A 27,101-nucleotide genomic window follows, 5' to 3' on the forward strand; every position below is an offset into this window, starting at 1 on the left:
TAAGTAGTACTCATGTACAAGAAGGTTTTGGTTGGTTGCACAAGTGCAATAGAATATCAACACTAATTTTTTTGCTAGATGACTTCTACTTGTTATTAAAGGCTGCTCCAGTGTAGGAATAAGAAGTGCAAGCCATCATGTCACTGGTTCAACACTAATCTCACCAGTGGTCAGTCTGGGATTTTTTTTTTAGGGGGTCTGGTTGGGAATTCAATAGACCTCTCCCTCGGTCAGCCATTGAGCACGATGATCAACCATGCTCTCCCTCTCCCTCTGGTCCCAGTCACCACCACTATTCACAGGTCAGATGAGTGAGCACGAAGGGGCAGCTGCTCAATCCACTGCTTGCTGTTGCTCTCCCTGCATGACAGGAATACAGAGTGGGTGAGTAGGGGGCAATGGCAAGAAGTCCGTGGGGTCTGCGTTGGTCTGCAATGGGTCCTCTTCTCAGGCTTGGGTCTTGGCAGGTGTCCAACCATGGCAGCCTCTGTATTTCAGCTATGAACTCACTAAGTACCTTTTATAAGCCACTCCCTCTCCCTCTCTCATGCACAATAAGGAAATAATAATAGCTGTGACGCTGAATTGTTGGTTCATTACTGTAATATATACAGATTGCTTTGAACCTTTGAAATGCACCATATAAATGCTAATTATTAAGTACTTTTGCTATTAGGTTACATTCCAAGATTTTCTTATTGTTAGTCTCTCGAGGTCTGTTAAATTGATCTCACTTTGTGATCATGTCACCGTCTGTCTTGGGCTTGTCCCAATGTAAACAATCATTTTGTTGTTTATTAGGCTAATATGTTTTAGACACAACGTACTGTGCTGTCTCTGGAATCACCTTGTTAAGGTTGTATTACAGGCTGACCTCTATTGACAAGATTGAATTGAAGTCATTTTCTCTTAGAGCTTAGCTGCTCCGAGTATCTGTGTTGTCAGCAAATATGGCTTTTAGCACCTTTCCCTGGGGCATTATCTCAAATGTGGTGCCGGAGAGCCAGATAGATTCACTTTCCATTTTTTAAAAACCCAATTTTTATTTTTAATTTTCCTTCTACCACCTTTCAGTTGTCACACACACTTTCCTTCTCAAAATCAATTGCAGATGTTCACAAGAGAAAATGCTGTACAACATGACTTCTGTCTAAAAAAAGAAGCTTTCCTTAATCTCTCCACTAGGAATTTTCCCAGCGTTATCGTATAAGCATTAGTGAACACAGTCTGTTTCTGGCTGAGGATACTAATTACACCCTGGTGAGGAAAAATAATAATAATGGGGGGCAAACTCACCCCCATCCTGAACCACCTCACAAGTTCTGTTATTAGCATACACTCTAGCCAAGGAGATAGGAGATTGGGTACGTTAACTTTTCTTCTCCTTTAGCTATGACGTTTCCCTTCCAACTTGCTTGCACTGCTCTTTTCCTCTGTGTGAGAGAGCAAGGGGGGGAAAGTATGTGAAACAAGGTGTTAGGCACCCAGGAAATGGGCAATAAAGAGAACATGTGTGTATATGAAGCATGACTTTGTGGCAGGAATGGGGAGTCAAAGGAGGAGGGAGAGTAAAGTCAACCAAGTAATAAAATTTTCCAGTGTGACATTGCACCTATTGTGTCAGTAGTCACTATCTCCGAAAGAAGGCTGTTGAAAGAGGCTGGATGGAGTTCAGCACCTGAATATTTATATAAGCCTGGCGGGGTGGGGAGGGAAGAGAGAGAGAGAGAGAGAGAGAGAGAGAGAGAGAGAGAGAGAGAGAGAGAGAGAGAGTTGTTATCTTGAAAGATAAGATGATAATAAAAATGATAACACAATAAATAGAAGAGTGGTACTTGGGAAAAGATTGCTAATGGCTCAGTGCCAAGTTGAATGCAAGTAATATTGTGCAGACTTCCCTCCTGTAAACATCAAAATATGGTTTGGATGCAAAGTGCTGTTATATAGCAAAGGAAAAGCAAATAAATGTGCATGAGTAAAATGATAGAACTGAGCAGGTATCTCTACTCCTTTAGAAGTAGTGCTTTACTCAAAGTTCTGCACTCAGGTGGAAGTTCTGTTATGCCAGATGTCTCTAGGCACTGAGAAGCTCCAGGGACACAGTGCTTATGCAGGACTGTTCCCTTTGGATGAAGGTCACAAGAAGCATATTGACATTTTGTAACATGTGTGTTAATATGTATTATGTGTTAGATGTGTATATTACAAGTATACCGACTGAACATAGGTGGAAACATAGCTCAAACACCCCAAATCTACTGCCTCACATCAAGTCTCCAGAGAGAGACAGTTCCCAAATATTATAGGGTGCCGGGTGCCTGGGTCTTCTCTTTCATACTGGGCTGCCCTCTGTACCCACCTTCAGGTGTGTTGGGGGGGGGAGGGGAGGAACAGAGAAAAGGAGAGTGAGTAGGTGGATTGGCACCTCAGCCTCTCCCCTCTCAGCAAATGGTGTAGGCATCATGGACTTCCTCCAAATGCAGATAACGAGGCTTTTTGAGGGAAGGCAAAAACTTGTTTTGGTTAATCTCTTCGTTCCACACTTTCTCCAAATTAGTGCACAAAGTGACTGCTAGTGTGTTAAGTGGTTCAGCTGGCCAGAATGATATAATACAATTTCTGAAAGACTTAACATTAGGTGCCAGTATGCTTTCAGGCCATTTTCAAGGTGCTAGTAATGAGCCTGAACAACCTGGGACCTTATACCCGAAGGACTGCCTCTGCCTGTACTGGGCTGCCCATGCACCAAGAGCTTCAGAGGAAGCCCTTCTTAATTGTCCCCCTATTGGCTGTATGATGACATGGGAAAAGGCCTTCTGGGTGGTAGCACCTCAGTTGTGAAACACCCTCTCATTAGTGATACACTTGACACACATTATTTTCTTATTTATGCACCAAGCGAAAACCTATTTGTTTCTTTGGGCATTTGCAGGTCATTAGCTTTTGGTTGTAACCCACTCTGTGCTTTAAGGATCTGAATTTTTAGGATTTGGTTGTAATATATTCACTTTATCTGGTCTTGTTATTAAGTGGATTCCCCCCCCCCAATTGTGATTGTTGAATTTGGATGGATTTTAATCCGTAACTTGTTCTGAGATCAGTCATAATGAAGGGTGGGTTAGAAATATTTTTGTTGTTTCCATTCACAGACACTGAGGTTACATCATCCTCAGCTGGGGGAGGGAAAGTCATGCACCCTTTTAGAATAAAGGAAAATCCAGCTTATCTAGTTTAATTACCAGAAATCTCCCTAGCCCCCCCTGCTCCACCCACAAAATTACCTGGAAACTTTGCCACAAGTGATTAAGGGAGGTTCCAGCAGCATGTCTGGCTCCATTAAACTCTCTCCTGTCATAATTCCCCAATCTTAAAACAATACAGTATTCTGGCCACATGAAGTGACAGTGCTACTCAGCTTGGCAAATGAGAGATAATTCAAGTGTGTAAGAAGAGGAAATGTTACAGGGGCCATGTATGATTAGCTAGGGGAGGATATTAAGAATGAGAAAGATCACTGTGGTTGCCACAGATTGCTAGAGATAAAAAAAATGCTATTCATTATTATACATCTACAGGACAGGAAGTATTGGATTTGAAAAGCAGGAAAGTGGCTTCATTTTATTTATTAAGTGAAACACTTTGCTTAATATTCATTCATTTAGCATCCATTCATTCAGTTTATATTACACACTTGCAGTGACAAATGCTCAAGTGTTCCTGGGGTAGGTTACACCAAAAAATAAAATACAGTTTTTTAAAAGTGTGAAAACAACAACAACAACAACAACAACAACAACCCAACATCACGAAATGGGTGAAACAGTAGAATGATACAAGAATAGTATTGGCTCCTGGTTTTGGAGGGCCTTTAGGCAAGACACCCTCAATCAGGGCCGGCCCACCCATGAGAAAAGGTGGCAGGATCCACAGGGGCAGCAGATCCAGCCTTCAGCAGCAGTGGTGGCTGCTACCTGCTCCTTGGAGACTGTGTGTATCACTTACTTGGCACTCCATACTCCCATGCTACCTCTACAGTGGCTTCTTGGGAATAGGAGGCACTGCATGCCAGGAGGCCTCTCCTGGAGTCAACACTACACAATCCTGTGTAGAATGATTTTCTTGAGAGAGAAAAAGAATAATAATTGTGTATTTTGTGGGTATTGTAGACGCTATCACAATCTATAACTACTACCCATATTGCATTTTGATGTGAGGTTCTTCCCACCTGGTTACTGTGCCAGGGGAAAGGTGAAAACCCTCAGATGGGCGGGGCATAAATTATTATTGTTATTATTATTATTATTATTATTATTATTATTATCCTCATTAGTAAAGGTGAAAGATTTCTATGATCTGAAGAGAAACCGGAGTAATTTATGCTAATAGTACTAAACAGTATTATAGTTGGATCTGGTATAGTTGGTTAATTTTTCTATTGTGAAAGATTATCAAGTAATAATACAAAATTGAAACAATAGTATAGTAACAAAAACAGTTAACACATCTTCTAACATTATATTTTCTTCATTATTTTACTTTCACTTTAAAAAAATTCCCTATGAGTGAAAGATAACCGAGAGGTTAGTTTGCTCTGTATAGAATTTGATAGAATTCTTGTTTGACCTAGGTCACACACAAAAATAATCAATATTTTTTTATCTAAATTGCTTTTGCTTATCTTTTATTTAATGTCTGAAGAAAGGCTAAAGCCTATCCAGAAATCTGCAAATCTTTCTCCTTCAAATGCCATATCAGGGTATATACGCCTGTAGTAAAGAGGAAAGTAATTACACCACAAATGCAACTCATTTGGCTAAAAATAATTGCAGGGCCAATCATTAAAAGAACGAATGCTTAGACTTCAAAAATTGTTATTCAATACAACTTAGGTTTAAATATAAAGATGGATGTGTTTGTTGTACTGATGCTGAGCAGGTTGTGTGTTGTTCCTTTGGCACCCACATTCAACTAGGTGCCATCTTTATGTGCAGTTGTGGATTGAGCAGTTGAAATTAAATATTGGGCTCACAGAGTCAGTCTACACCTGGGTGTTGTTGGCCTGCAGCAGTCATTTGTTCTGATGTAATTGTGAAACACCTGGCTTGGCTATGGGCTATATGTTCAACGTGTGATGTAGTAAATATGATTGTGCCATAGCCATTAGGTAAAAGCTGTGGCACAGAAAGGAGTTGATGGCTGCAAGTCATGAGGTTTATATGCAAACACCCCCCCACCCTTCCGATCATAAGCATTATACTTTTGGGGGCCAATGATGCAAGAGGTTTATTGTCTTTGTGTGCTGCTAGTGGGCTTCCCAAGAGGAACCTGATTGGGCTCTGTTAGGAAATGGAGTGCTCAACTAGCTGGTCTAATCCACAAGGATTCTTCTTACATTCTCATCCAAATATTGTATATCATAGGATTTAATGAATACTGAAGCAGTGCATAAACATGTTTTAAGTACTTAAGAGTGCTGTTTTGGACTGGAATACAAAAGAGGGAGGTATGAGGAGGTCCAGAAAATAAGTAAATTTAAAGATGGAGATGAAAAGGTGATATTGTTTTTAATTGTTCTACTTTCTTTTTTTGTCTTTTGGTTTTTTTTTTTGTTCCTTTATTTTTTTTTCCTGTTAGATTATGTATTGTGTATTTTTGAATTGTGTATTTCTTTTTTATGTTTTATGTTTAATCTTTTATTGAAACTCTAATAAATATCATTAAAAAAAAAAGAGTGCTGTTTTGGTAATGTCATTACTGGATTTCTTTTTTCAGTATGAATATTTCAATGCTGTCCTCATTAATGAGCGGGATGAAGATGGGAACTTCTTAGAACTGGGAAAGGAATTCATCCTAGAACCAAATGACCATTTTAATAACTTGCCTGTGAATGTTACCCTGAGTGATGTCCAAGTGCCAACCAACATGTACAACAAAGGTAAGTGGAAGTACTCCATTGTATGACATTAAAGCTGCTTCTTCACGCAAGAAAGTAGTTTGATAAAGCTAGTCATTGTTAGAGTTTAAGCGACGCTAAAAGAAGCTACTGGGAACCAATATATTAAAGTCCAACACCTTTGTAGAAAATAAAAATACAGTGGTGCCCCACAAGACGAATGCCTCGCAAGACGAAAAACTCACTAGACGAAAGGGTTTTGCGGTTTTTCAGCTGCTTCGCAAGACGAATTTCCCTATGGGCTTGCTTCGCAAGACGAAAACGTCTTGCAAGTTTGTTTCCTTTTTCGTAAAACCGTTAAAACCCAAGGTGCATTGCTTGAAGAGGTGCAGTTGCGACTTGACTTCGAGGAGCAACTCATAGCACGCGGTGTGGTAGCCTTTTTTGAGGTTTTTGAAGACTTTGGTGATTTTTGAAGCTTTTCCAAAACTTCTTTTGCAGCCATTTGGTAAGTTAAACTTTTAAAACTTTTTTGGGGGTTTTTGGATTTTGGGTTGGGGTGTTTGGAATTCAAGGACTTGGTGTTAGGGAGGGGTTTGCAAGAATCTGGAAGCTTGTGTGTGTTTTTTTCTGCATTTTTATGATTTTTTGTGACCATTGGGCCACTCTGCTTTTTTAAAAAAAAAATCTGGATTTGAATTTCTGTGTGGTGGGTGGCTGGGGGAACAGTTGAGGAGGGGTTTGCAAGAATCTGGAAGCTTGGGTGGTTTTTTTCTGAATTTTTATGATTTTTATTGTTCCTTCAATTTTTGAATTTATTGTTCCTTCAGTTTTTGAAATGCTCTTTACAGTATGTGTGACTTTAAAGAGCACTTAATAAACTCTTGTTGTACCAAATTTGGCTTTGTTTGGACTTTTTTTGACCATAGGAATGCATTAATTGAATTTCAATGCATTCCTATGGGATTTCGTGCTTCGCAAGACGAAAAGTTCGCTAGACGAAAAAACTCGCGGAACGAATTAATTTCGTCTTGCGAGACACCACTGTACAGCTAATAAATATAAAGCAATTCATGAGAAAGTACATTTCTCAATCCTGTCCCAAATAAGGGGGAAATAATAAAATTCTGTTTTAAGTGGTGACTTCTGGGTGCTGCTCTATCACCAAAGCTAGATATTGTTGTATACTTTTGGTGCATTTTTATTTCTGAAGCTGCCCCCCCCCAATCCCTTTGTACTGCAGTGAGTTTCAAGAAAACACAGGAAAAGATTTGATCCGTGTTACCAGAATTATTGAGTTTTTTTCCTTGAGAGATGGTAAAGTCCATGAATATTTTCAGGCATTCCTGTCAGTGGGGGATATGTTTTACTTCAGCTCAACTGACAAATATAAAGCAAACAATATGTTGCCGACAATTTGAAGCTGTGCTATCAAGTTTTTATATCAAAACATATGGATCGCACAAAATGTAGGACGGGAAATTCAATCATGTGAAGAAAGGCACTGAGAAAACTTGACTAATTTCCAATCGTTATATTGCAGCGAATGATACTCATTCACACCGTATAAAGTGACAAGCTATGTATCTATATGACATTTTAAATGGACCAGTTTTGCTGGTACCGTTCTGTCAGATACAGGAATTCAACTCTCCAAAAGAAAAGAAAAAGAGAAAGTCGGGATCTTTTGTTTCCCCACTCTGTAATCCATCTGCCTGCTAATCTGGAAACAAAACCAGTGTTGGAACAAAAGTTTAAGGGAAAATATTAACGTTTGGTTTCTATAGCACATTAACAATTCTTACTTCATTTATCATCCCAACAATCCTCAGAGCAATCCTGAGGGCCTATTCAGTTATTACATTCTGGGGAGAGCGCTTGACCCAGTACGAGCTTTGGCTGTATGTATGTCCCTTTCCCTGTGGAGATAAAGTAATGGAGGAGCTGAGTTATACTGCCTTTAGTGGAACACAGTATTTCTAGACACCTGGTTAACGTTGCTCTGTATTCCGAGGACAGATCAGGTGTTTTGGGAGAGTCTGAGTTATACTCAGTTAATTCATGTTCACTTGACACTTGCTCTCATTGCTGGGTGGAATGGGGAGGAATGTGAGAGGCAGTTCTCCTCCCAAACAAAATGACTGTGCAGGCCCAAAGTGATGTCATTGGCAATCTAGCCATATCATGGCTAGATGTTTCCTCAGAAGCGGTTGTGCAGTTTGCTTAATATCAACACAGGTCTTTTACTTTTCAATGTACACTTTGGATAGGCTAGGCAGCTGGTTGTCACAGAGCTGAATTTGTTGTCCTTCACAGTTGCCGATATTTAGTGTGGCATTCAATTAGATTTTGCTCTGAGTAAACCCATAGAGGTTAATGGTCCTAACTTAGTCATGCTCGTTATTATCACCATTATCGCTATGATACCTCTGCACTGGGCTCCTCTCCCCCACAACAACTTTGGAACACTCCATGCTGCAGGAGAAGCAGCCAAGGGTTGTCATAACCCCCTCCTCCCTCCCTTCTTCAACTGAGGCCTGTCTCAAGCACCTGCCTGTTCCTTTAAAAGAGGATTAGTCAAATTTGCAGAGGATAAGGCTACCTACATCAACCAGCCATTATGGATATGTTCTACCTTCACTGTCAAAGGCCTCTGAACATCAGTTACAGTCATACCTCAGGTTGAAGTAGCTTCAGGTTGAACATTTTCGGGTTGTGCTCTGCGGCGACCTGGAAGTAATGGAGCGCGTTACTTCCGGGTTTCGCCACTCGCACATGCGCAGATGCTCAAAATGATGTCATGCGCGGAAGCAGCGAATCACAACCCATGCAGACTCGGGTTGCGTTCGCTTCAGGATGCAAACGGGGCTCCTGAACGGATCCCGTTTGCATCCAGAGGTACCACTGTACTGGGAATCGTACAGGAGATAACTGTTGCACCCACGTTCTGCTAATGGGCTTTCCATGGGCATCTGGTTGGCCACTGTGAGAACAAGATGTTGGACTAGATGGGCCATTGTACAAATGACTATTTAATGGTATGGTGGGGCTGAACAGAATTAGAACACTGGTGTTGGGGTAGATATTTTCTAATCCTACCCCCACTGCAGTCCCAGTCCAGATTTCCCCCCTGAATCTGCTACTGGTGTGAGAAGGACAGCTTCCACCAAAGGGAATGGTAGTCTGGCTTCAAGTGCAAAGGGTAAACATAGGAGTGGGGACTAGTCTCTGGGGATTTCAGCATCATACATCTGACAGGAGTTAAAAGGAATGCAGCTGCAGGTATCTTGCCCACGGATAATTTAGTTTGGGTAAATGACCTTTTTACCTGCTACTGATTTCCTATTCAGGATGGCAATTTTGTTTCTTGGGTTTTTTGTTTTTTTAACAGCTAAGATGGCAACAGGGGTCACATACATAACAAGTATATTTCTCACACTTTCCTTTCCTTTGGGCAGTAGAACAAAAACCACTCAGAAAATGTAGAAAATAACTAAGTATAGTGAAACAGATGGGGTTGTATCGTATTATTTTGTTATGTTATGTGTTGTTAACTAATTTGCTTTTTTGAAAAAGAAACTTTACAAAGACTGGATTCCCCCCACCCCCAGTTCAGATCTCTGTGGGACATGCATTTGTAGTTTGATTTTGTCATTTGCTTCTCCCAGCTCAGCAGTTGTGGTGATGGCAGACTCCAAACTTTGATTTTTGAAAGTGAACTTAAAAGGTCTCTTAATCGTTATGGCCCAGTGAGAGGGAGAGAAGGCCATGTGGGGGGGGGGCGTAACCCCATCTCATGGCTTTCTCTGGCTCCCCTGCACACTATGAGTTGATTTGCTGAAAGTTGATAAATGCAAACTGTAATCAATGCTCTGATTGCCTTGGAGAAGAAGTTCTTCTGAGTGTATAGAGCCTTCTCAAAAATATATTGCAATGTGATGAACCACAGCCACTTTTGATGAAGTAGGGTTTTTTTCAATTTGCCACTTAAAAGGAGCTATGAATATCATTCAGTCATACTTCCCTAGCAGCTCTTTCCAAGTGACTGTCAAGCTAAGATTACCTATTTTCTAAGATATTATAACTAGAAATTTTTCATCCCTTGAATGATGCATATTGATTGTAGTCTATATATATACATCTATCTTCCTGCCTAGTAGTGAAAACCTGAAATAAAATTTCACCTGTCACCGCTGTGTTTAATTTGTTAGCTTTCATGGCTGATAAGCCTTTATGCACCATGGAGCTGAAAATACCTGTATGCTGGACACCAGATTTTTGAAAATGGATATAGCGGCATGCAACCTTGTACTTCTCTTCATCTATGAAACAGTAAATTAAGTTTGCTGTTAGATTGTGTGCGACTTGGAATAGCGATTGTACCATGTATCTTAGGCAAGGGACCCCCCCCCCGCTAAGTAATTTCATTTATGCAAGATTTTTATAATAGTATTATACTCTCAAGGGGTTCGCGAGGCAGACCTGATGATGTCGCAAGCATAAACAGAGGGGAGGAATGGGAAGCCACAAAATCCATGAAAGAAAAGTTTAGGAAGCCTCCAGGTGCACAGAAATAGGTTTCTTGAGCCAAAAATATTCTGCAACGAAATTGGAAGCTAAGACTCAAGGTGATTGTGCCGAAGAGTGATATATTTCTAAATAAACTCACGTCTGTGCTCCCATGTTGTAATTTTGGAATCAAACGTTGACCCTAGCAAGTAAAACAAAAAGATCATGTGGCTATTTCAAATCTCATTGTGGGTATTTCATATGATCTGTTTGGTACAGTTTGTTCAGTTCATTGAGAAAAAGCATATAAACAAAGGGGATGAAACAAAGGGGTTGGGAAAATGCAATAGACAACCAAAAGGCACTGTGTCTTTCTGCAACTCTGCCCCATCCTGGCTTATCTTGTTTGGTAAAAGAGGCGAGCGGGATTTGCAGTAGCCCTGATTCTAGGCATTAGTTACATTCTGGGGAGATACTGGTGGGGAGATACCAGCAGCACTTTGTAGAAATGGCCTATAATGTAAATTGAGTGCACCATGTATTGATGTTTTCCAGCACCAGCTTTCTTTCAACAAGTGATCTAATCTTTTTGCAAGCAGGAATAGATTTTTATTTGTATTCCACAGAGCTATTTTCTTTGAGGCACCATTATTTATAATAGCTTCCCTCCAATCCTGCGTTCCTGCAAAACTGCTCCATTGTTTAAATTGATAGCCTGCTTGTTCACAGTTCACTGCTGTGGATTTTTCAGCCACAGTCCCTACACCAGGGACGAAGTGGCTGAGCTCCGGGGCTGGGCTAAATGAAATAAATATATTTACACCATACATCTGAAGAGTTCTCATCAGGAGGATGTTTCATTTGTTTCTGTTTTTTGGTTCTGTTTTGTTTTTTAAAATCTACCCCTTGTCCAGTGTATTATTGTGCTCCATCCACCCTGGGAATGTTTACAGCAAAGGCCACAATAAAAATGCAATAAATAAATAAATGAGAGTGCAATCCTTGGTAGTGGGACACAGATCTCTGGACTAGAGGTATTGCTTTCAGTATGAATAACGGAATACTATTTTACCCTTTCAACCAAAAACAGATGCAATAGCTGCCATGAAAATATGCATTTGGGAGCTAGTCTAAACCTTTGCACTCAATGGCAAATGACGTCATAATCAGTACTTTCTGAAGTCCTTTGGGAATGGCCATGCCAGGCTTACATTCAGATGGTTGTGGGGCAAATGTAAATATTACAACATTTATTTATAGTATAGAAGGAAGGTTTAAAGATCTACAAAAGATACATGCACACTTTTTCTTAAGCACTTATTCCATGGTGGGATTTCTTCACTCTGTTATCTTAGAATATGGTAATTATTCATTTCTCCTTTCTATATAAAACAGATCACACTTTGGAACTGTATTGGAAAAAGAAAAGAAAAAAGATGCCCTCTACTTGCTTAGCGTTAATGCTTAGCTGAAGTGTACAACATTTAAGAACTAGGTTTGAGAATTTACAAATTCTTGCTCTCTGTCTCCCTCTCTTTTCTTTTTTAGATTATACAATCTTTTTTGTTCTTTTTATTTTTACTTGGACACAATTCAAAATGAGTTCTATTTAGGCACTGAACTTAATTTCTCTGGATTTGTAGTATCCTGAGCTCTTCTATTATTAATTAATTAATTAAGTTTCTATAACATCCTATACCCTCAGGGTGGTTGCAACATAAAATCACAATATAGAAACACAAAATACATTATAAAAACAAAAACAAAAACAACCCAATCTATGCAATGTGCAGTATTTCTAGAAATAAATTAAGCAGTTCATACAGAACAACACTGATATTTATTCAGAAATAACTAAAATCAGTTTTGTGAGTTCTATAAAACTAGCCATGGTACATTGGGTTGCAAGCTTAATTTCAGTTTTCCAGAATTTTAGAATTCTATTTTTATATGCTTCCCCCAAATCAAAAGCTGGAAGCTCATTATATCTGACCACAGTGCCCTTATTTACCAAAGGAATGTGGTGTTTTGTAAGAGGGCTTGTGTTAAAGCAATGCAAAACAGTCCACCTGGGTAGGTGATGACAAAAGCACTAATTAAAGCCCAATTGAAGATAGCATGAAGCAACTCCTCCCATGGACCTTTTTCGAATCAGGATGCTTTGGCAGCCAGGAAGGCTGTGGAGCACAGCATAAATGTTTACTGAAAGAGTAGCTAACCTGTGGCCCTCCAGATGTTGCTGGACTACAACTCTCATAATTCCTGAGCATGGTTTTAATGCATGAAGAGTTTTATGTGAACCCCTTACGTTAGAAATCATTGGATCCTGAAAGGAATTTGTTAAGTCCCTGAGCCATGGGTGCTGTATTTCCTTAAAGACCAAATCCAAGAAAACAAGACAACATTGGTCTGATGGCAGCCTTGGAGCTTAGTCCTATGACTCTATGATCTCTGTCATATTTTGGGGGGCATTGAAAAGTACCTTTGTGTAGTCTGGTGCCTTGAGTTTGGCGCACATGCTTTAGCCAGGGGCTTTTGTGAGGGATGGGAGAAAAGTTGCAGCAGCCATTTCCAGATTGGTGCAGCAGAGAATCCCAAAGATTGGTACCCATGGGATTTTGATCCTATGAATGCGAAACCTTCAAGCCTTCCCTTGGTGCAAAATACCCTGCTTCTGGGATTTCTGCTGGCTATTGCCAGCATTGTGTCTCAGCCATCACAGGCAGCTTGGGGACTCCACTATGGCAGAGCCATTCCACCAGTGGTGTTCTTTCCACCAGCAGAAGCCGGAAGAGAGGAGGGTGTATGTTGTCCTATAGTACCCTGTGGCTGAAAACAGGCTATTCTACACGAAATGCCCAATGTGGAAGCAGCACTAGAAGCAGAGAATCTGAAACATTATGTTAATGAATGAACTCACTTGTTGAAGGTATCTTTGGAAAGGATACCTTCTGAGCAACATAATTTTTTCAAGGTAAATTAGACTTTGTTTCTACAATACTGGATCCAGGCAAGACCTGGATAAATTTTAACACAAGATTTGTTAGATATGACGTAAGGTTCCATACCTGGCATGGTGAAACTAAACTGATTTATTAATGGGTTCTGCAGAGCTCCTTGGCTGGGCTCCACTGACTGAAGGCTGCTGCAAGTTGCTTGAGCCAGGGGGAGAGAGGGAGTGGGGAATATAGAGTCTGGGCTAAGGGGACTTCGGTATGTCTGACTAACACACACACACACACACACACACACACACACAGAAGATCATAAACCATGTGGGGAAGGTGATCATTTAATATACCCTTGCCCGGAGCGCAACAGAAGCGGGATCTTCTTTCAGAGCCCTCTAGCTTTTTAGGCAGGCCAGATCCCAAACCCACTCTGCCCAGATAGTCTAATTCTGCTCAGGACTTTGGCTCCATCCCTGATATATGCTGTGAAGCTCATAAGCAATTTAATGCGAAACGAAATCTGTACCCAGATGAATTCAAAACGTTGGTATAGTTTTTGGATGGGAAACAAAAATTAGGCTGAAAATAACTCCTTATCACCATTCGAGGCTACTTCCCATGCTAACAATTGCATCAGAGAAGCACTCCCACAAATCACTCCTCTGTCAACATTTGCAACATGGGGAGGATTTATTAGCCTGTCTAAAAATGAGACAGACATGAGCATGCTTAACTATTCCCAGATTCTTGGCATATCCGTGTTTGTCTCAGGAGTAAACACATAAACTGTCTCCATACTGTAATTTTAGCCACACAATATGGGCAAATCAGTCTGGGAATCAGGTCTCAGGAGCAAATCTTTAGAGTTTCATCTCCACAGAAAGTGGTATCATGATGAGGCTAGGAGGTCATGGGTGATTTTCACATATGATGTCTGATTAGTCTGGAGGATACAAGATTGAGGGGAGACATGAACACTGTCTTCAAAATATTTGAGGGGTTGGCATGCAGAATAGGAAGGTTTGTCCTCTGTGCCTCCAGAGGCAGGACGAGAAATAACAGGGAAACAGACTTTGGCTAAGCATTAGGAGAAACCTCCTAACGAGAACTGTCTGACAGTAGGATAGACTGCCTTGGGAGATGGTGAGTTTTCCTTCACTAGAAGCCTATATGCAGATGCTCAGAATCATAGTTTTAGAGTTGAATGGGACCATGACGGTCATCTAATCCAGACCCCTGAAGGACAGGAATCCTTTGCCCAGTGTGGGGCTTGAACCCATGACCTCATCCTCTGAGCTACTGACTGAACTACTTAGGTCCTGCTTGCAGGCTTACCATCGACATGTGGTTGGACACTGAGAGAACAGGATGGACCACTGACCTGATCCAACAGGATCTTCTCATGTTTTTATGGATGTAATTGCATCCTGCACTGAACAGGAAATTGGACTACATAACTTCCAGCTGTCCCTTCCAGCTCCAACATTCTGTAATAATTTAGGCACCCTTTAAATAGCGAGGAGAACCCTAGTTTTTTTGGGAGTGGGGGAGGGGCACAATGATGGAACCAGTGATTATAAGCTTTCAAAAGCACAGTTGTATTAAGGCAAAACAGGGCTACTCTGAATGTGAAGAATACAACTGTCTAGCATTATTCTTACAGTGTTCTTGGAGTGCATGGTAGCAACTATTGCTACCTACTGCTGAAACAAAGGGGATGGGAGCGTGGGGACACAGATGCCAGCCACGAATAAAGCCGATCTTGATTAAGTGCTTTCCCAGGTCATCCAGGGGCTGTCTATGTAAAACTCCAGATGTTCAGGCAATTCATAGTGAACTGGAGACATTTCTAAAACTTATGCTACTGATTCCTGTGAGCGTATGTGCAGCTGTGCATAGCTTCAGCACATTCTGATGCCTTAAAACCTGGCTGTATGCAGCGCTGTCACAGTTTGCCGCATACATCAAAATCATCTTGATGAAGTATGTCTGGACAACGTTGTCTGCCAATTTATCCAGACTCATGAACATTACAAATTTGTGTCTGGGCAATAATTAATTCTGTTCCATTTCATGCTGCAATTAGAACAAAAAGCACGTGAACTCTTAAACTTTCTTATTTCCATAGCCTAGCAATAAACCCTAGTTTCCACAGAAATATAAACGCTATTTTGAGCACACACACACACACACACACTGCAGATAGTCATGTAAAAGGTAAAGGTAAAGAACCGCTGGACAGTTAAGTCCAGTCAAAGGTAACTATGGGGTTGCGGTGCTCATCTTGCTCTCAGGCCAAGGGAGCCAGCATTTGTCCGCAGACAGCTTTTTGAGTCATGTGGCCAGCATGACTAAACTGCTTCTGGCGCAACGGAACACCGTGAAGAAAGCCAGAGCACATGGAAACACCATGTATCCTGTAGAAGACAGATCAGTCTCCCTTTTCTCCAAGTTTTCTCCCAAAATCTCCCTGTTTTGGCCTTAACTGGTAAGAGCTGGCCAGGTATGGGTTTGTGGGGTGGGGAGACTACTACTCTCCAGCCCCTGTTAAAATTTATCTGCTTGTAAACTCTTCATTGTATATCTCTTTGTGGATAGCAGGTGTGTGATACTGTAAAGCTTGAGTTAGACTATCTGGAATTTAAGGCATATTATTTAGAAATATGCTTTATTTTGACAGACCTCTCTTTTGGAATGCATAATGCTTGTGGAAATGGGGCTTTGCTCACCATTGGATTATTATTATTATTATTATTATTATTATTATTATTATTTAAATTGTCCTTCATCCAAATATTTCAGGGTGGTTCACAAGATAAAAATGCAAGGTAAAAGCACAAAATAAATAGTTAAAACAAACACATTTAAACGGCCATAGAATATTAATCAGCTGAAGAAATATAAGAGCCAAGAAGTGTTATCAGTGAGCTTTCTTTTCCCTTTGTACGTTCCATGGCATTGCATTTGTTCTGGCTGAATGCAGTCTTTGTCTCAGCTCTACCTTTTAGGGTCAATAATATCTATGACAACAACTTAATTGCTACATGCATTTGGACAATTATATTTCAGATTCCTGTCAGTGTACCTGTTTGTCCACAGGCACTGTTTATATTAAATATCAATAAAGAACCTGATAGCAACTGCAGAAATGGCACTAAAACAAATTGTACATTGCCACATATGTCTTATCAAAAGGGTGAAAGGAGAAAGCTTCCGGGGGTTTTTTATTGCAAAGGTTGTTGCCAGGAAACTTCTCTGAAAAAGGCTAATCAAGAGAGGCCTTTAAAGGACTGACAGAGACGCGAAATATATTTGCTTCATTTTGCTGGCTTCTGATTTGCTTTAAATTTGCTGGCTTCTGATTCTATTCCATGAAAGAAGGAGGATGATCTCCGCCCTGCTTTGCATTATTACTGCTCCCAAAATAATTTACACATTTCACATCTAAGTAGTAGAGGATACAGAGTACCCGTAAGATTGAGAAAATGTTTCAGATAAAGCAGTGACAATTTAAGGAATTCATGGAAGTGGAATATAGAATGAATAGTGAAGTCTTCTGCATTTTGTTATAAGAGCTGCTGTGAAATTCTAATCATGACAAATGGTTAGGATTTTAATAGTCTTTTTCAACATCATCTTTTACATACCCAGGAGGCTTGATCTCCATATTCTACAGGTTGAGTAGGTATAATCTGGTCATTTTAAGAGTCAATGTAATCCAGAGAATATAGAACTTGACTTGGTCATGTTCTATGGACTTGGATCTGTGTTCATTCTCTGGCTTGGAAAATGATTTATTGGTTAGCCTAGGGTAAATTATCCTCCCCTAGGTAATCTTTTTTCCACTTACATTTTGAAATGTTCACAGGAAACCAGCCAATAGTTTCCATTTCATTTATTTTAAAAAACATATAGCTTGTTTTCAGTTATTTTGATTCTTAGGGTAGGTGACAGCAAAATAATAACGCAAGTAGGTTTATAAAAATGCAATGATGAAATTTTAAAAGTAAGCAATTATAGCCTACGAGTAGCACAAGAATCAAAAGCAAAGCAAAGCAAGCGCAGCTTCCTCATTTCCCCTATCCATTATAAGCTTGTTTAAAAAGAAGCATCTTTGCAGCTATCCTAAAAGCAGATAGAAGTGACTTTCTTTTTCAGGTGAGAAGCCACCACCCAAAAAACCCTGTTCTACATAGAGGTCAATTTTACATCTAGTGTCAGTGGCAGCATCCGCAACAAACATTTCCGCACTCCATCAGCAACATTTAAAACTACAGTAGTGTGAAAGAGAAATCTTCCTACCTGCTCCATTGTTAGATAAATGGTGGGCTGTTTCCCTTGTGTAGGGAAGTGGAATGGAAAAGCCAAAATTGTTGGCTTTTTTCCCTTTTGCAAGAGAGCAGAGCAGTGTGAACCATCCACCCCTTTCAGTTAGTGTAGGTGTGAAAGACCAAGTCAAAGACCTTTGGTCTCAGCTTCCAGAGGTGAGAAATGTGGCAGCTGTTTCCCTCCAAAACACTTTTGTGTGGCCATGGTGCTGCTAGGAGAGAAGAAAACACAAGGATGATCCCCTCACATCCAAACATATTATGCTGTCCCAGCATGGGTAGAGGGTATTCTTCCTGGGAACCACCACAAACTCTTAATGGCCTCAATTTGGCTTCAACTTCCTAAATGTAAAGTTTGGTGCCTTTAGTGATTAACATTTAGTTTGCTGTGGTAAGTGTGATTAAAGTAACAGGGGGGAAAATTCATTACCTTATTTATTTTAGTATTGAAACAACCTAGCTTCAGCATTCTGTACCAGCTGCAATTTCCAAATCAATCCCAAGGGAAGCCCCACATGGAGTGCATTACAGTAGTCCAGTTGTGAGGTAACCAGCTCACGAACCAGTGACTAAACCAGGCTTCCTCAACCTTGGTCCTCCAGATGTTTTGGCCTACAACTCCCATGATCCCTAGCTAGCAGGACCAGTGGTCAGGGATGATGGGAATTGTAGTCTCAAAACATCTGGATGGCCGAGGTTCAGGAAGCCTGGACTAAACTATGGCTATATGGGAAAGGGCATAGTTGGCAAACAGAACTATGCTGATAACAGGTGCTTCTCACCACAGAGCTTACCTGAGCCCCCAGTGAGAGAGAGTGGATCTAGGAGCATCCCCAAACTATGTGCCTGCTCTCTCAGAGCGACTTTTTCAACTCCTCAGTTCCCAGACCTGGGTACATCTGTAGTGCATAAGATTGAAAATTTGGCTGTTGTGCTTCAACTAGTAAAAATTGGTAGTTTTTGTCTTTCGAAACTGATGATCCCTGACCTCTTAGCCAGGTTTTATTTCAGCTAGAACAATGGTTCCTGTCCAGGATATCGCTGGTATTGTTGGTTTTAATTTTTCATGCCCTCCCATATTTAGAAAAGCATGCCGCTCAAGGGAGACACGTCTTTTAAACAAAGTCTGCTCTGTTTTAATGAACAGCATGTGCTTGTAAATATAAATATTTAGATGAAAGCTTAGTTCAAAGATATGTAGCTCAGACAATTTTGCTGCTCCCTCCACTCCTAGTGTTTTCCTTGATGAATGTTAGTGCAGAAAACAATTCACCTCTTTTCCACTCCATTAAAATTACCCCATTAAACTAAGTCGATTGAGATCAACCATTATTTTACACGTCATTGGAACTACCGTACTGAACGCTTGGGCATGTGTTTCTCTGCATTGACATTGAGGAATTTTAAAGTGTTTCCCCCCTCCCAATAGTTATTTTTAAAAATGACTTTTAAAACCTCTGGCTAGATTGCTATAAGAATCTTTGTCAGTTTCCCTCCCCCCGCCAACCCCACGGTCATGTCCACAGAAGGAAGATGGCAGGATTCCCAAGTACGTGCTTTATGGGAAGCTGGGTGCAGGCACTAGGGCTGTTGGCAGACCAACTCTGCATTACAAAGATTTCTGCAATCATGGCATGAAGGCTGACAACATTAACCCTGCCATATGGAAATCCCTTGCAGATGATCGCAGTACCTGGAGGCAGTCAGGCCATGTATCCACAGCAGTGACCAGAGGAGGAATGACCACAGGGAGGAGCACTGAGGAAAGAAACACCGTAGTCTTCCTCTAGCAGCAATATTGGGCACCTTGATCTGCCCCACCTGCAATAAAACATGTCTCTCCCATCTCCGTCTCTACAGCCATAGCAGGTGCTGTAACTCTCCAACAGCTTGACTTTACCCCTGAAGGTGTGCTCTTCCATTTTCTTTCAAGGCAGGCAGATGCCAACACACAACTTGCAGCTGCTGGGGAAGATGTTCTTGGATGCTAATTACCCAACCAAAGTTCTCTCACACCTTCTCCTCCTTCTTTTTCAGATCCTGCTATTGTGAACGGAGTCTTTTGGTCTGAATCATTAAACAAAGTGTTTGTTGACAACTTTGACCGTGACCCTTCCCTTATATGGCAATATTTTGGAAGCGCAAAGGGCTTTTTTAGGCAATACCCAGGTAAGAAGACATTTTGGGGAGGGGAATTGATTCCCTCCACCCTGGTAAGAGCCTGCTCTGTTCATTTTTTATTTTTATTTTTGCTTTTGTTAGTGAAGTAGCTATGGTACTCTATGGACAGTACTTGGCTGGAGTAAATTATTGCTCTTTGAAAAGGAAGATACACATTCTTGGCTTACTGTGTTCCAGTGAACTGACCCTTTCTTGACTCACCCTTCTGCTCTCCTTCCATCCTCTACTTGTACTGAGAAGCAGAAGCACACATGCCAAGGTATGGCATATTCCTTCTTGTGAACTGCTTCCTGGACTTAGGATCAGAGCAATTCATTCCAAGTTGAAATTGCTCTGTGTGTAGGCACCATTAGCTCAGGCATATACTCCAAGACCTTACCTTCTGAAGCAGCAAATAGTCTTCTTTTTTTTCTTGGAGGAAGGAAACAGCTGAAACCCTTAGGATATCTCTCCTACTGCAGAAACATTTGAATTTTTAATAGAAAGGAAGTTTTAATTTTGCTTGGGAATTTAGAAAGCATGACTTGAGGCTGTGGTAGTGCTGACACCGCAGCTGTGGCAATAAAAGCACATAAGTAAAAATAATGATGTTAAACAGATAATTTTAGAGCACTTTAACTGTTTCCTGGTTTTCTTACATACAGTTAATATGATCACACCATTTCTCCTCTGCTGTCAAATATTTATTTTGCTAGCTGTTTTGATTGGTGTTTGTTCAAAAGGATGAAGCATTAGTAATGTGTTTTATTTTGCAGCCATTTATATCAAACAGAAATATGCAGTGCAATTATAGACTATGAGTGCTGTCAAACTTGGACTTAAAATTGCAAAAGCGTTGTTGGAAACATTAAAAAAAATACTGTATTTTCTGCAGAAAGGATAAATCCAGATTAAACAAGGAAAATAATACTGGATGGCATTGTGATGCTAATGTGTGGGTGTTGTGAAAAACTTGTTTGCTTGAACAGCACCAATCTCACAATAAACCATCCTATCTTGTGATAATAGAATGGCTTTGAGTTGATAACTCTGCGTGTCCTCCTTTCAATAATTTGCAATTAAATCTCTAGAAATCCAGATCATAGTAACATAAGTTCTGCAGCTTTCATTCTAAGGATTTATGTTCTGGAGTTACTTTTTTTTTTTTAATCTCGGAAAGTGCATAGGAAACACAGCTCTAAATTTCTCCTCAGTTCTGAATTCACTTGGTGACTATGGGCAAATATTATTCCTTAGCCTCAGTTTCTCATCTGAAAAATTTGATGACTAGGGGCTTACTGCAGAAGGTTCCTATAGGGACAAATAAGCTATTTAGAACACTTTGGCATGCTAAAATGAAATTATTTATATTGGACACGATCCAACCAAAATTAAGCATTATTTTTTTTAAAAAACCCAACTATTAAGTGTTAAGTGGTTGCTTAAAATTATTGTGATTTAAAAACATTTTGGCTGGATCATGTCTAGTATAAGATTGCTAATGAATGAGAACTCTCTCATTGTTAATGGAAGGGAGATAGTAGTAATGGGGGACTTCAATTACCCGGATATTTGTTGGATGTCAAACTCAGCCAAGAGCATAAGGTCAAACAGATTCCTCACTGGCCTTGCAGACAACTTCATTGTCCAGAAAGTGGGAGAAGCAACAAGAGGAACAGCCATTTTAGATCTGGTCCTAACCAATGTTGATGACCTGGTTAGTGGGGTAGAAGTGGAAGGATCATTAGGCGCGAGTGATCATGCTCTTCTGAAGTTTACTATACAGCGGAAAGGAGCAGCCAAGCATACTAGGACTCAATTTATTGACTTTAAGAAAGCCGACTTCATAAAACTTAGGGAAGTGCTGGGTGAGATCCCATGGACAGTAATACTAAAAGGAAAGGGAGTTCATGATGGCTGGGACTTTGTTAAGAGGGAGATAGTAAAAGCGCAACGTCAGGCAATATCAATGAGACGGAAACATGGAAGGTGCCTAAAGAAGCCAGGGTGGCTATCTAAAGAACTTTTAACTGAGTTAAGATTAAAAAAAGGATGTGTACAAAAAATGGAAAAGGGGGGAAACCACCAAAGAGGAATTCAAACAAATAGCCAGCACGTGTAGACATAAAGCACAGAATGAACTCAGGCTTGCTGGAGAGGTTAAAAGCAACAAAAAAGGCTTTTATGGGTATGTTCGTAGCAAAAGGAAGAACAAAGAAAAAGTGGGGTCACTCAGAGGAGAAGATGGTGAAATGCAAACAGGGGACACAGAAAGGGCTGAACTCCTCAATGCCTTCTTTGCCTCAGTCTTCTCCGATAAAGAAAACAATGCCCGACCTGAAGAATTTGGAGCAAATGATTCAGCAAAGGAAACAGCCCAGAATAACTAAGGAGATAGTACAAGAATACTTGGCTAGTTTAGATGTATTCAAGTCTCCAGGGCCAGATGAACTGCATCCAAGAGTATTAAAAGAACTGGCAGATGTGATCTCAGAACCACTGGCAGTCATCTTTGAGAATTCCTGGAGAACAGGCGAAGTCCCGGCAGACTGGAGGAGGGCAAATGTTGTCCCTATTTTCAAAAAGGGGAAAAGAGAGGACCCAAATAATTACCGCCCAGTCAGTCTGACATCAATACCAGGGAAGATTCTGGAGCAGATCATTAAGCAAACGGTCTGTGAGCACCTAGAAAGGAATGCTGTGATCACCAATAGTCAGCATGGATTTCTGAAAAAAACGAGATCAGGTTAGTCATGTCAGACTAACGTGATCTCGTTTTTTGACAGAATTACAAGCCTGGTAGATGAAGGGAACGCAGTGGATGTAGCCTACCTTGATTTCAACAAGGCATTTGACAAGGTGCCCCATGATATTCTTGTAAAGAAGCTGGTAAAATGCGGTCTTGACTATGCTACCACTCAGTGGATTTGTAACTGGCTGACTGACCGAACCCAAAGGGTGCTCATCAATGGTTCCTCTTCATCCTGGAGAAGAGTGACTAGTGGGGTGCCACAGGGTTCTGTCTTGGGCCCGGTCTTATTCAACATCTTTATCAACGACTTGGATGATGGACTCAAGGGCATCCTGATCAAATTTGCAGATGACACCAAACTGGGAGGGGTGGCTAACACCCCAGAGGACAGGATCACACTTCAAAACGACCTTGACAGATTAGAGAACTGGGCCAAAACAAACAAGATGAATTTTAACAGGGAGAAATGTAAAGTATTGCACTTGGGCAAAAAAAATGAGAGGCACAAATACAAGATGGGGGACACCTGGCTTGAGAGCAGTACATGTGAAAAGGATCTAGGAGTCTTGGTTGACCACAAACTTGACATGAGCCAACTGTGACGCGGCAGCTAAAAAAGCCAATGCAATTCTAGGCTGCATCAATAGGAGTATAGCATCTAGATCAAGGGAAGTAATAGTGCCACTGTATTCTGCTCTGGTCAGACCTCACCTGGAGTACTGTGTCCAGTTCTGGGCACCACAGTTCAAGAAGGACACTGACAAACTGGAATGTGTCCAGAGGAGGGCAACCAAAATGGTCAAAGGCCTGGAAACGATGCCTTATGAGGAACGGCTAAGGGAGCTGGGCATGTTTAGCCTGGAGAAGAGGAGGTTAAGGGGTGATATGATAGCCATGTTCAAATATATAAAAGGATGTCACATAGAGGAGGGAGAAAGGTTGTTTTCTGCTGCTCCAGAGAAGCAGACATGGAGCAATGGATCCAAACTACAAGAAAGAAGATTCCACCTAAACATTAGGAAGAACTTCCTGACAGTAAGAGCTGTTCGACAGTGGAATTTGCTGCCAAGGAGTGTGGTGGAGTCTCCTTCTTTGGAGGTCTTTAAGCAGAGGCTTGACAACCATATGTCAGGAGTGCTCTGATGGTGTTTCCTGCTTGGCAGGGGGTTGGACTCGATGGTCCTTGTGGTCTCTTCCAACTCTATGATTCTATGATTCTATGATTCTAATGGTTCAGGCTGGAACACAGAAAACCACTTTATGCTGAGTCAGATCCTTGGTCCTTCTAGCTCAGTACTACGCCTAGCTCAATATTGTCTGCTCTAACTGGCAGTGTCTTTCCAGGGTTTCAGGCAGGAGATACCATGGATTGAACTTGACACCTTTTGTGTGCAAGGTAGATGTTCTACCACTGAGCCATGAACCTTATCCCTGCTTGGCAGGGGGTTGGACTCGATGGCCCTTGTGGTCTCTTCCAACTCTATGATTCTATGATTATCCAGTCCAGACATTACACTAAACCATTGTTAAGGAAGCTTAACAATGTTTAGTTTTCTATTTGATTTAACAAACTATGATCGTCTGACAAACCAGAATCAGAACCAATGGTTTCAGCAAACTATGATCTAATCTTGTGTCTTAATTGGTAAACCATAATTAGAGTTGTTGCTCAGCCTCCTGAGGCTGCTGCATGGGAAGATGGGAGAGTGCTGAACAGCTGGAAAATGAAAGCAAGCACGGCTCATGTGCATATTTGGAAATTCAAACCATGGTTTAGATTGGGGTTGGACAATCAGCAGCCCTAGAGATACATATAACTCCTGTTGTAATTTCATGTGACCCTTGGACTAATTTCATAAGCCCGCTGCAGATGATCAGTTCAAACATCTGGTAAGAGCTGTCTGTTGCAACTGAGTGGTTGGGAGGGAGGAAAAGAAGTGGTCCTTCCTACAGCTGTCTTCATGCCTCCCACTGCTGGCATGTGTGGCTCTCACAGATGGCCCTCCAGGGAATGTATCCTCAATGGAAAAATGACTGCTCACCTCTGTTTTATTTATTTATTTAAGAAAATTATACAGACAGCAAAACAAAGAAGTCTAAGTTAGCATTGCCTTCTACCAATAAGAAATAATAATAACTATTACAATAATGAAAATACACACCTCTGTGTTATATTTGCTCTAGATTTATCCACCACCTTCCATGCCCAAAGTCTCCTCAGAGCATCAATATACTCTGTGTTTAGTTTATGCTGGATGGGGCCATTGTTACAAGAGCTCACCGGACTCTCTCCCTGGGCTTGTCCTTTATCCTACTTTCTGCTCCTACTGTTTCACCAATATCCTGTTATAGGCTCACTATTGGGACTTTGTTCCCCTACTATTCTATATGTGCGAGCTGGCCTCCCATCTTATTTGAATGCTGCTTTAGAGGGCACCACATTCTTATCTCTGGGCCAATAAGGTACTCACCCTACAAGGGAAATGTGTCCTTATAGTTCCTTTTGCTCTGCTTCTGTCCACTCTCAGCTTTCATCTTTCTGATTTCTCATCAAGCCTATGCCTCCCATTCAGTGTTTCTGCTTTATTTCTGAATGCTGAGGGGAACAACACAATCACTGCTGCCTCTTCATACCTGGTTTAGGTTCTAAGCATGATGTCTGAATGGAATCACATTAATAATCAGTATTTCAGAAGTGGAATCTAATTCCCTTATTATTTTTCTGAAGTTTGAATTGAATTCCAGGGTAGGATTACAGTGTATTCAAATTACATCCTCAGAGTTTAATCCCCAATTATTGCTTGGAGTTGAAATACACGTTCAGGCCTCCTGGAACTATATAACTTGGGCATAAATTGTGAGGTCACATGTTTGAATGCCCCATCAAAATTTCCCAGCATTTAGAAAAATTCTTGTCAGCAGGAAGATTAGGTATTTCCTCCTGCCATGCTTGTACTTTCAAGGAAGAGAGTTTCTGACATTGGGAACATTCAGATATTTGTTTGTAGCCTGAAGACAACTGTATCTCATGTTTTTCTGTATGTGTAGTTTGGCTCTTAGCTAGTCCAACAATCAAAACAATATTCATCCTAAATAGTTTCAGTTTAAAAAGTCACATATTAAAGGCAATGTTGGCCCAGAACATTTTGCTATCTGAAATAGATCCCAAATGAGGCCAACAAAACTTGCAGCACCAAGCAATACATCTTGCTTTCTTCTGTTCCAGGGACACACACACTCTCTCCCCCCCACATTCTCCCAATGTAGTCAGGCAGATTTCAGACCATGTTTAATTTCATATATGTAATAATTTCCAGGGGTCATTTTCAGCTGTTGATTCTTGTTGAGGAACAGCTGCTGTGGAACTTTTACTCAGGTGCCCAGAATCTGGTGCTCAAAAACATGGAGGTAATTAATGGGGAAAGGAACAGTCAGCAAACATACTAAGCCATAAAAATATCAAGACCACAGCTCCCCCAGCACCTGTCTTGGAACTTTCTTACCATCCTCCAGTCCCTTCGGAGTCTTCACCCCTCTCCTGGAAAGGCAGGTCCTTCTTCGTCCTGTGGGTTATCAGGAAATTCATTTAGCTTCATACTTTAAAAACAGCAACAGCCATATTGGCAGTCATCTTGAATTTGAGGTAGAACCTCATTGTTAGATCAATCAAAATTCAGTTTCAATATCTCATCATACATAAAATCCAGCCTCAATGGCTAAGGCTACTTGAACTGCCTACAAGCAATAAAAATGTACCTGTTTTAATAGCACTCCCTGAACTGGGTTGCTTCACTGTGTTGCATGACAGAGCCAACTCAGATTAAAGCTTTCTAACATTGCTCTTTAATTCAGTTTTTTGAGACTGACTCCTTAACCTGGCAGATTCACTTCCTTGCAGTGTTATTTCCATTTCTTTTACATTTTGACACCGGAAAGCACCACAGTTCAGTCATGCAGGAAATGTGTTTGATTATTCTCTAGTTGATATCCACATGTCACTAGGAAGGATCAAATATGGTTCTAATTACTCTGTGATCAATGATAAAAACACTCACGAATTCATCCCATAAGTTGCAGCCCTAATGCCATTATTAGAGTGTGGTTAATTCTTTTCCTCCATCATGATTTGAATACCAAGTAGTAACAGTAACAGTAAATAAAAATGGCAACGGTAATGTCCTTTAACATACTTTTCTATGATCCACTAATCAGAGACATTACCTCAGTATGATCATAGGATCTGTACCAAAATGTCTGGACACCCAGCCTGTGAGTAATACCATTAGGCGTGATGACAGTAATCACTGTTGGCAAGTTAGTTTAGAGGAGGAACGTTGGCACAACATGGCCCTGCCAGTTCCCGTCTTCTAGCATAGTGAGTATCTTAATCACCCTGTGAAAGACACTAACTGTGTTGTGGGAAAGGCTTTTGTTCTAAAGTCAGTTGTGAGGAATTCTGCAATGTAGCTATTTCAATTATCATTCCCCACCCCAACAAAGAAAAAGCA

At 40.8% G+C, this 27,101-nt stretch overlaps 1 protein-coding gene across 2 annotated transcripts in view; it reads left to right on the forward strand.

The window, feature by feature from the left end:
• CACNA2D3 (calcium voltage-gated channel auxiliary subunit alpha2delta 3) overlaps nt 1-27,101 on the forward strand; it is a 479,869-nt gene that overhangs the window by 191,653 nt on the left and 261,115 nt on the right. For both annotated transcript variants that reach the window (XM_080996726.1, XM_080996727.1), the window contains exons 5-6: nt 5,773-5,935; nt 19,719-19,850. In XM_080996726.1, the coding sequence (XP_080852852.1) occupies nt 5,773-5,935; nt 19,719-19,850 (295 nt within the window). The remainder of the gene's footprint in view (nt 1-5,772; nt 5,936-19,718; nt 19,851-27,101) is intronic.

Source organism: Podarcis pityusensis (genome assembly GCF_964106645.2).
Source record: "Podarcis pityusensis genome assembly, chromosome: 2".
Lineage (NCBI taxonomy): Eukaryota > Metazoa > Chordata > Lepidosauria > Squamata > Lacertidae > Podarcis > Podarcis pityusensis.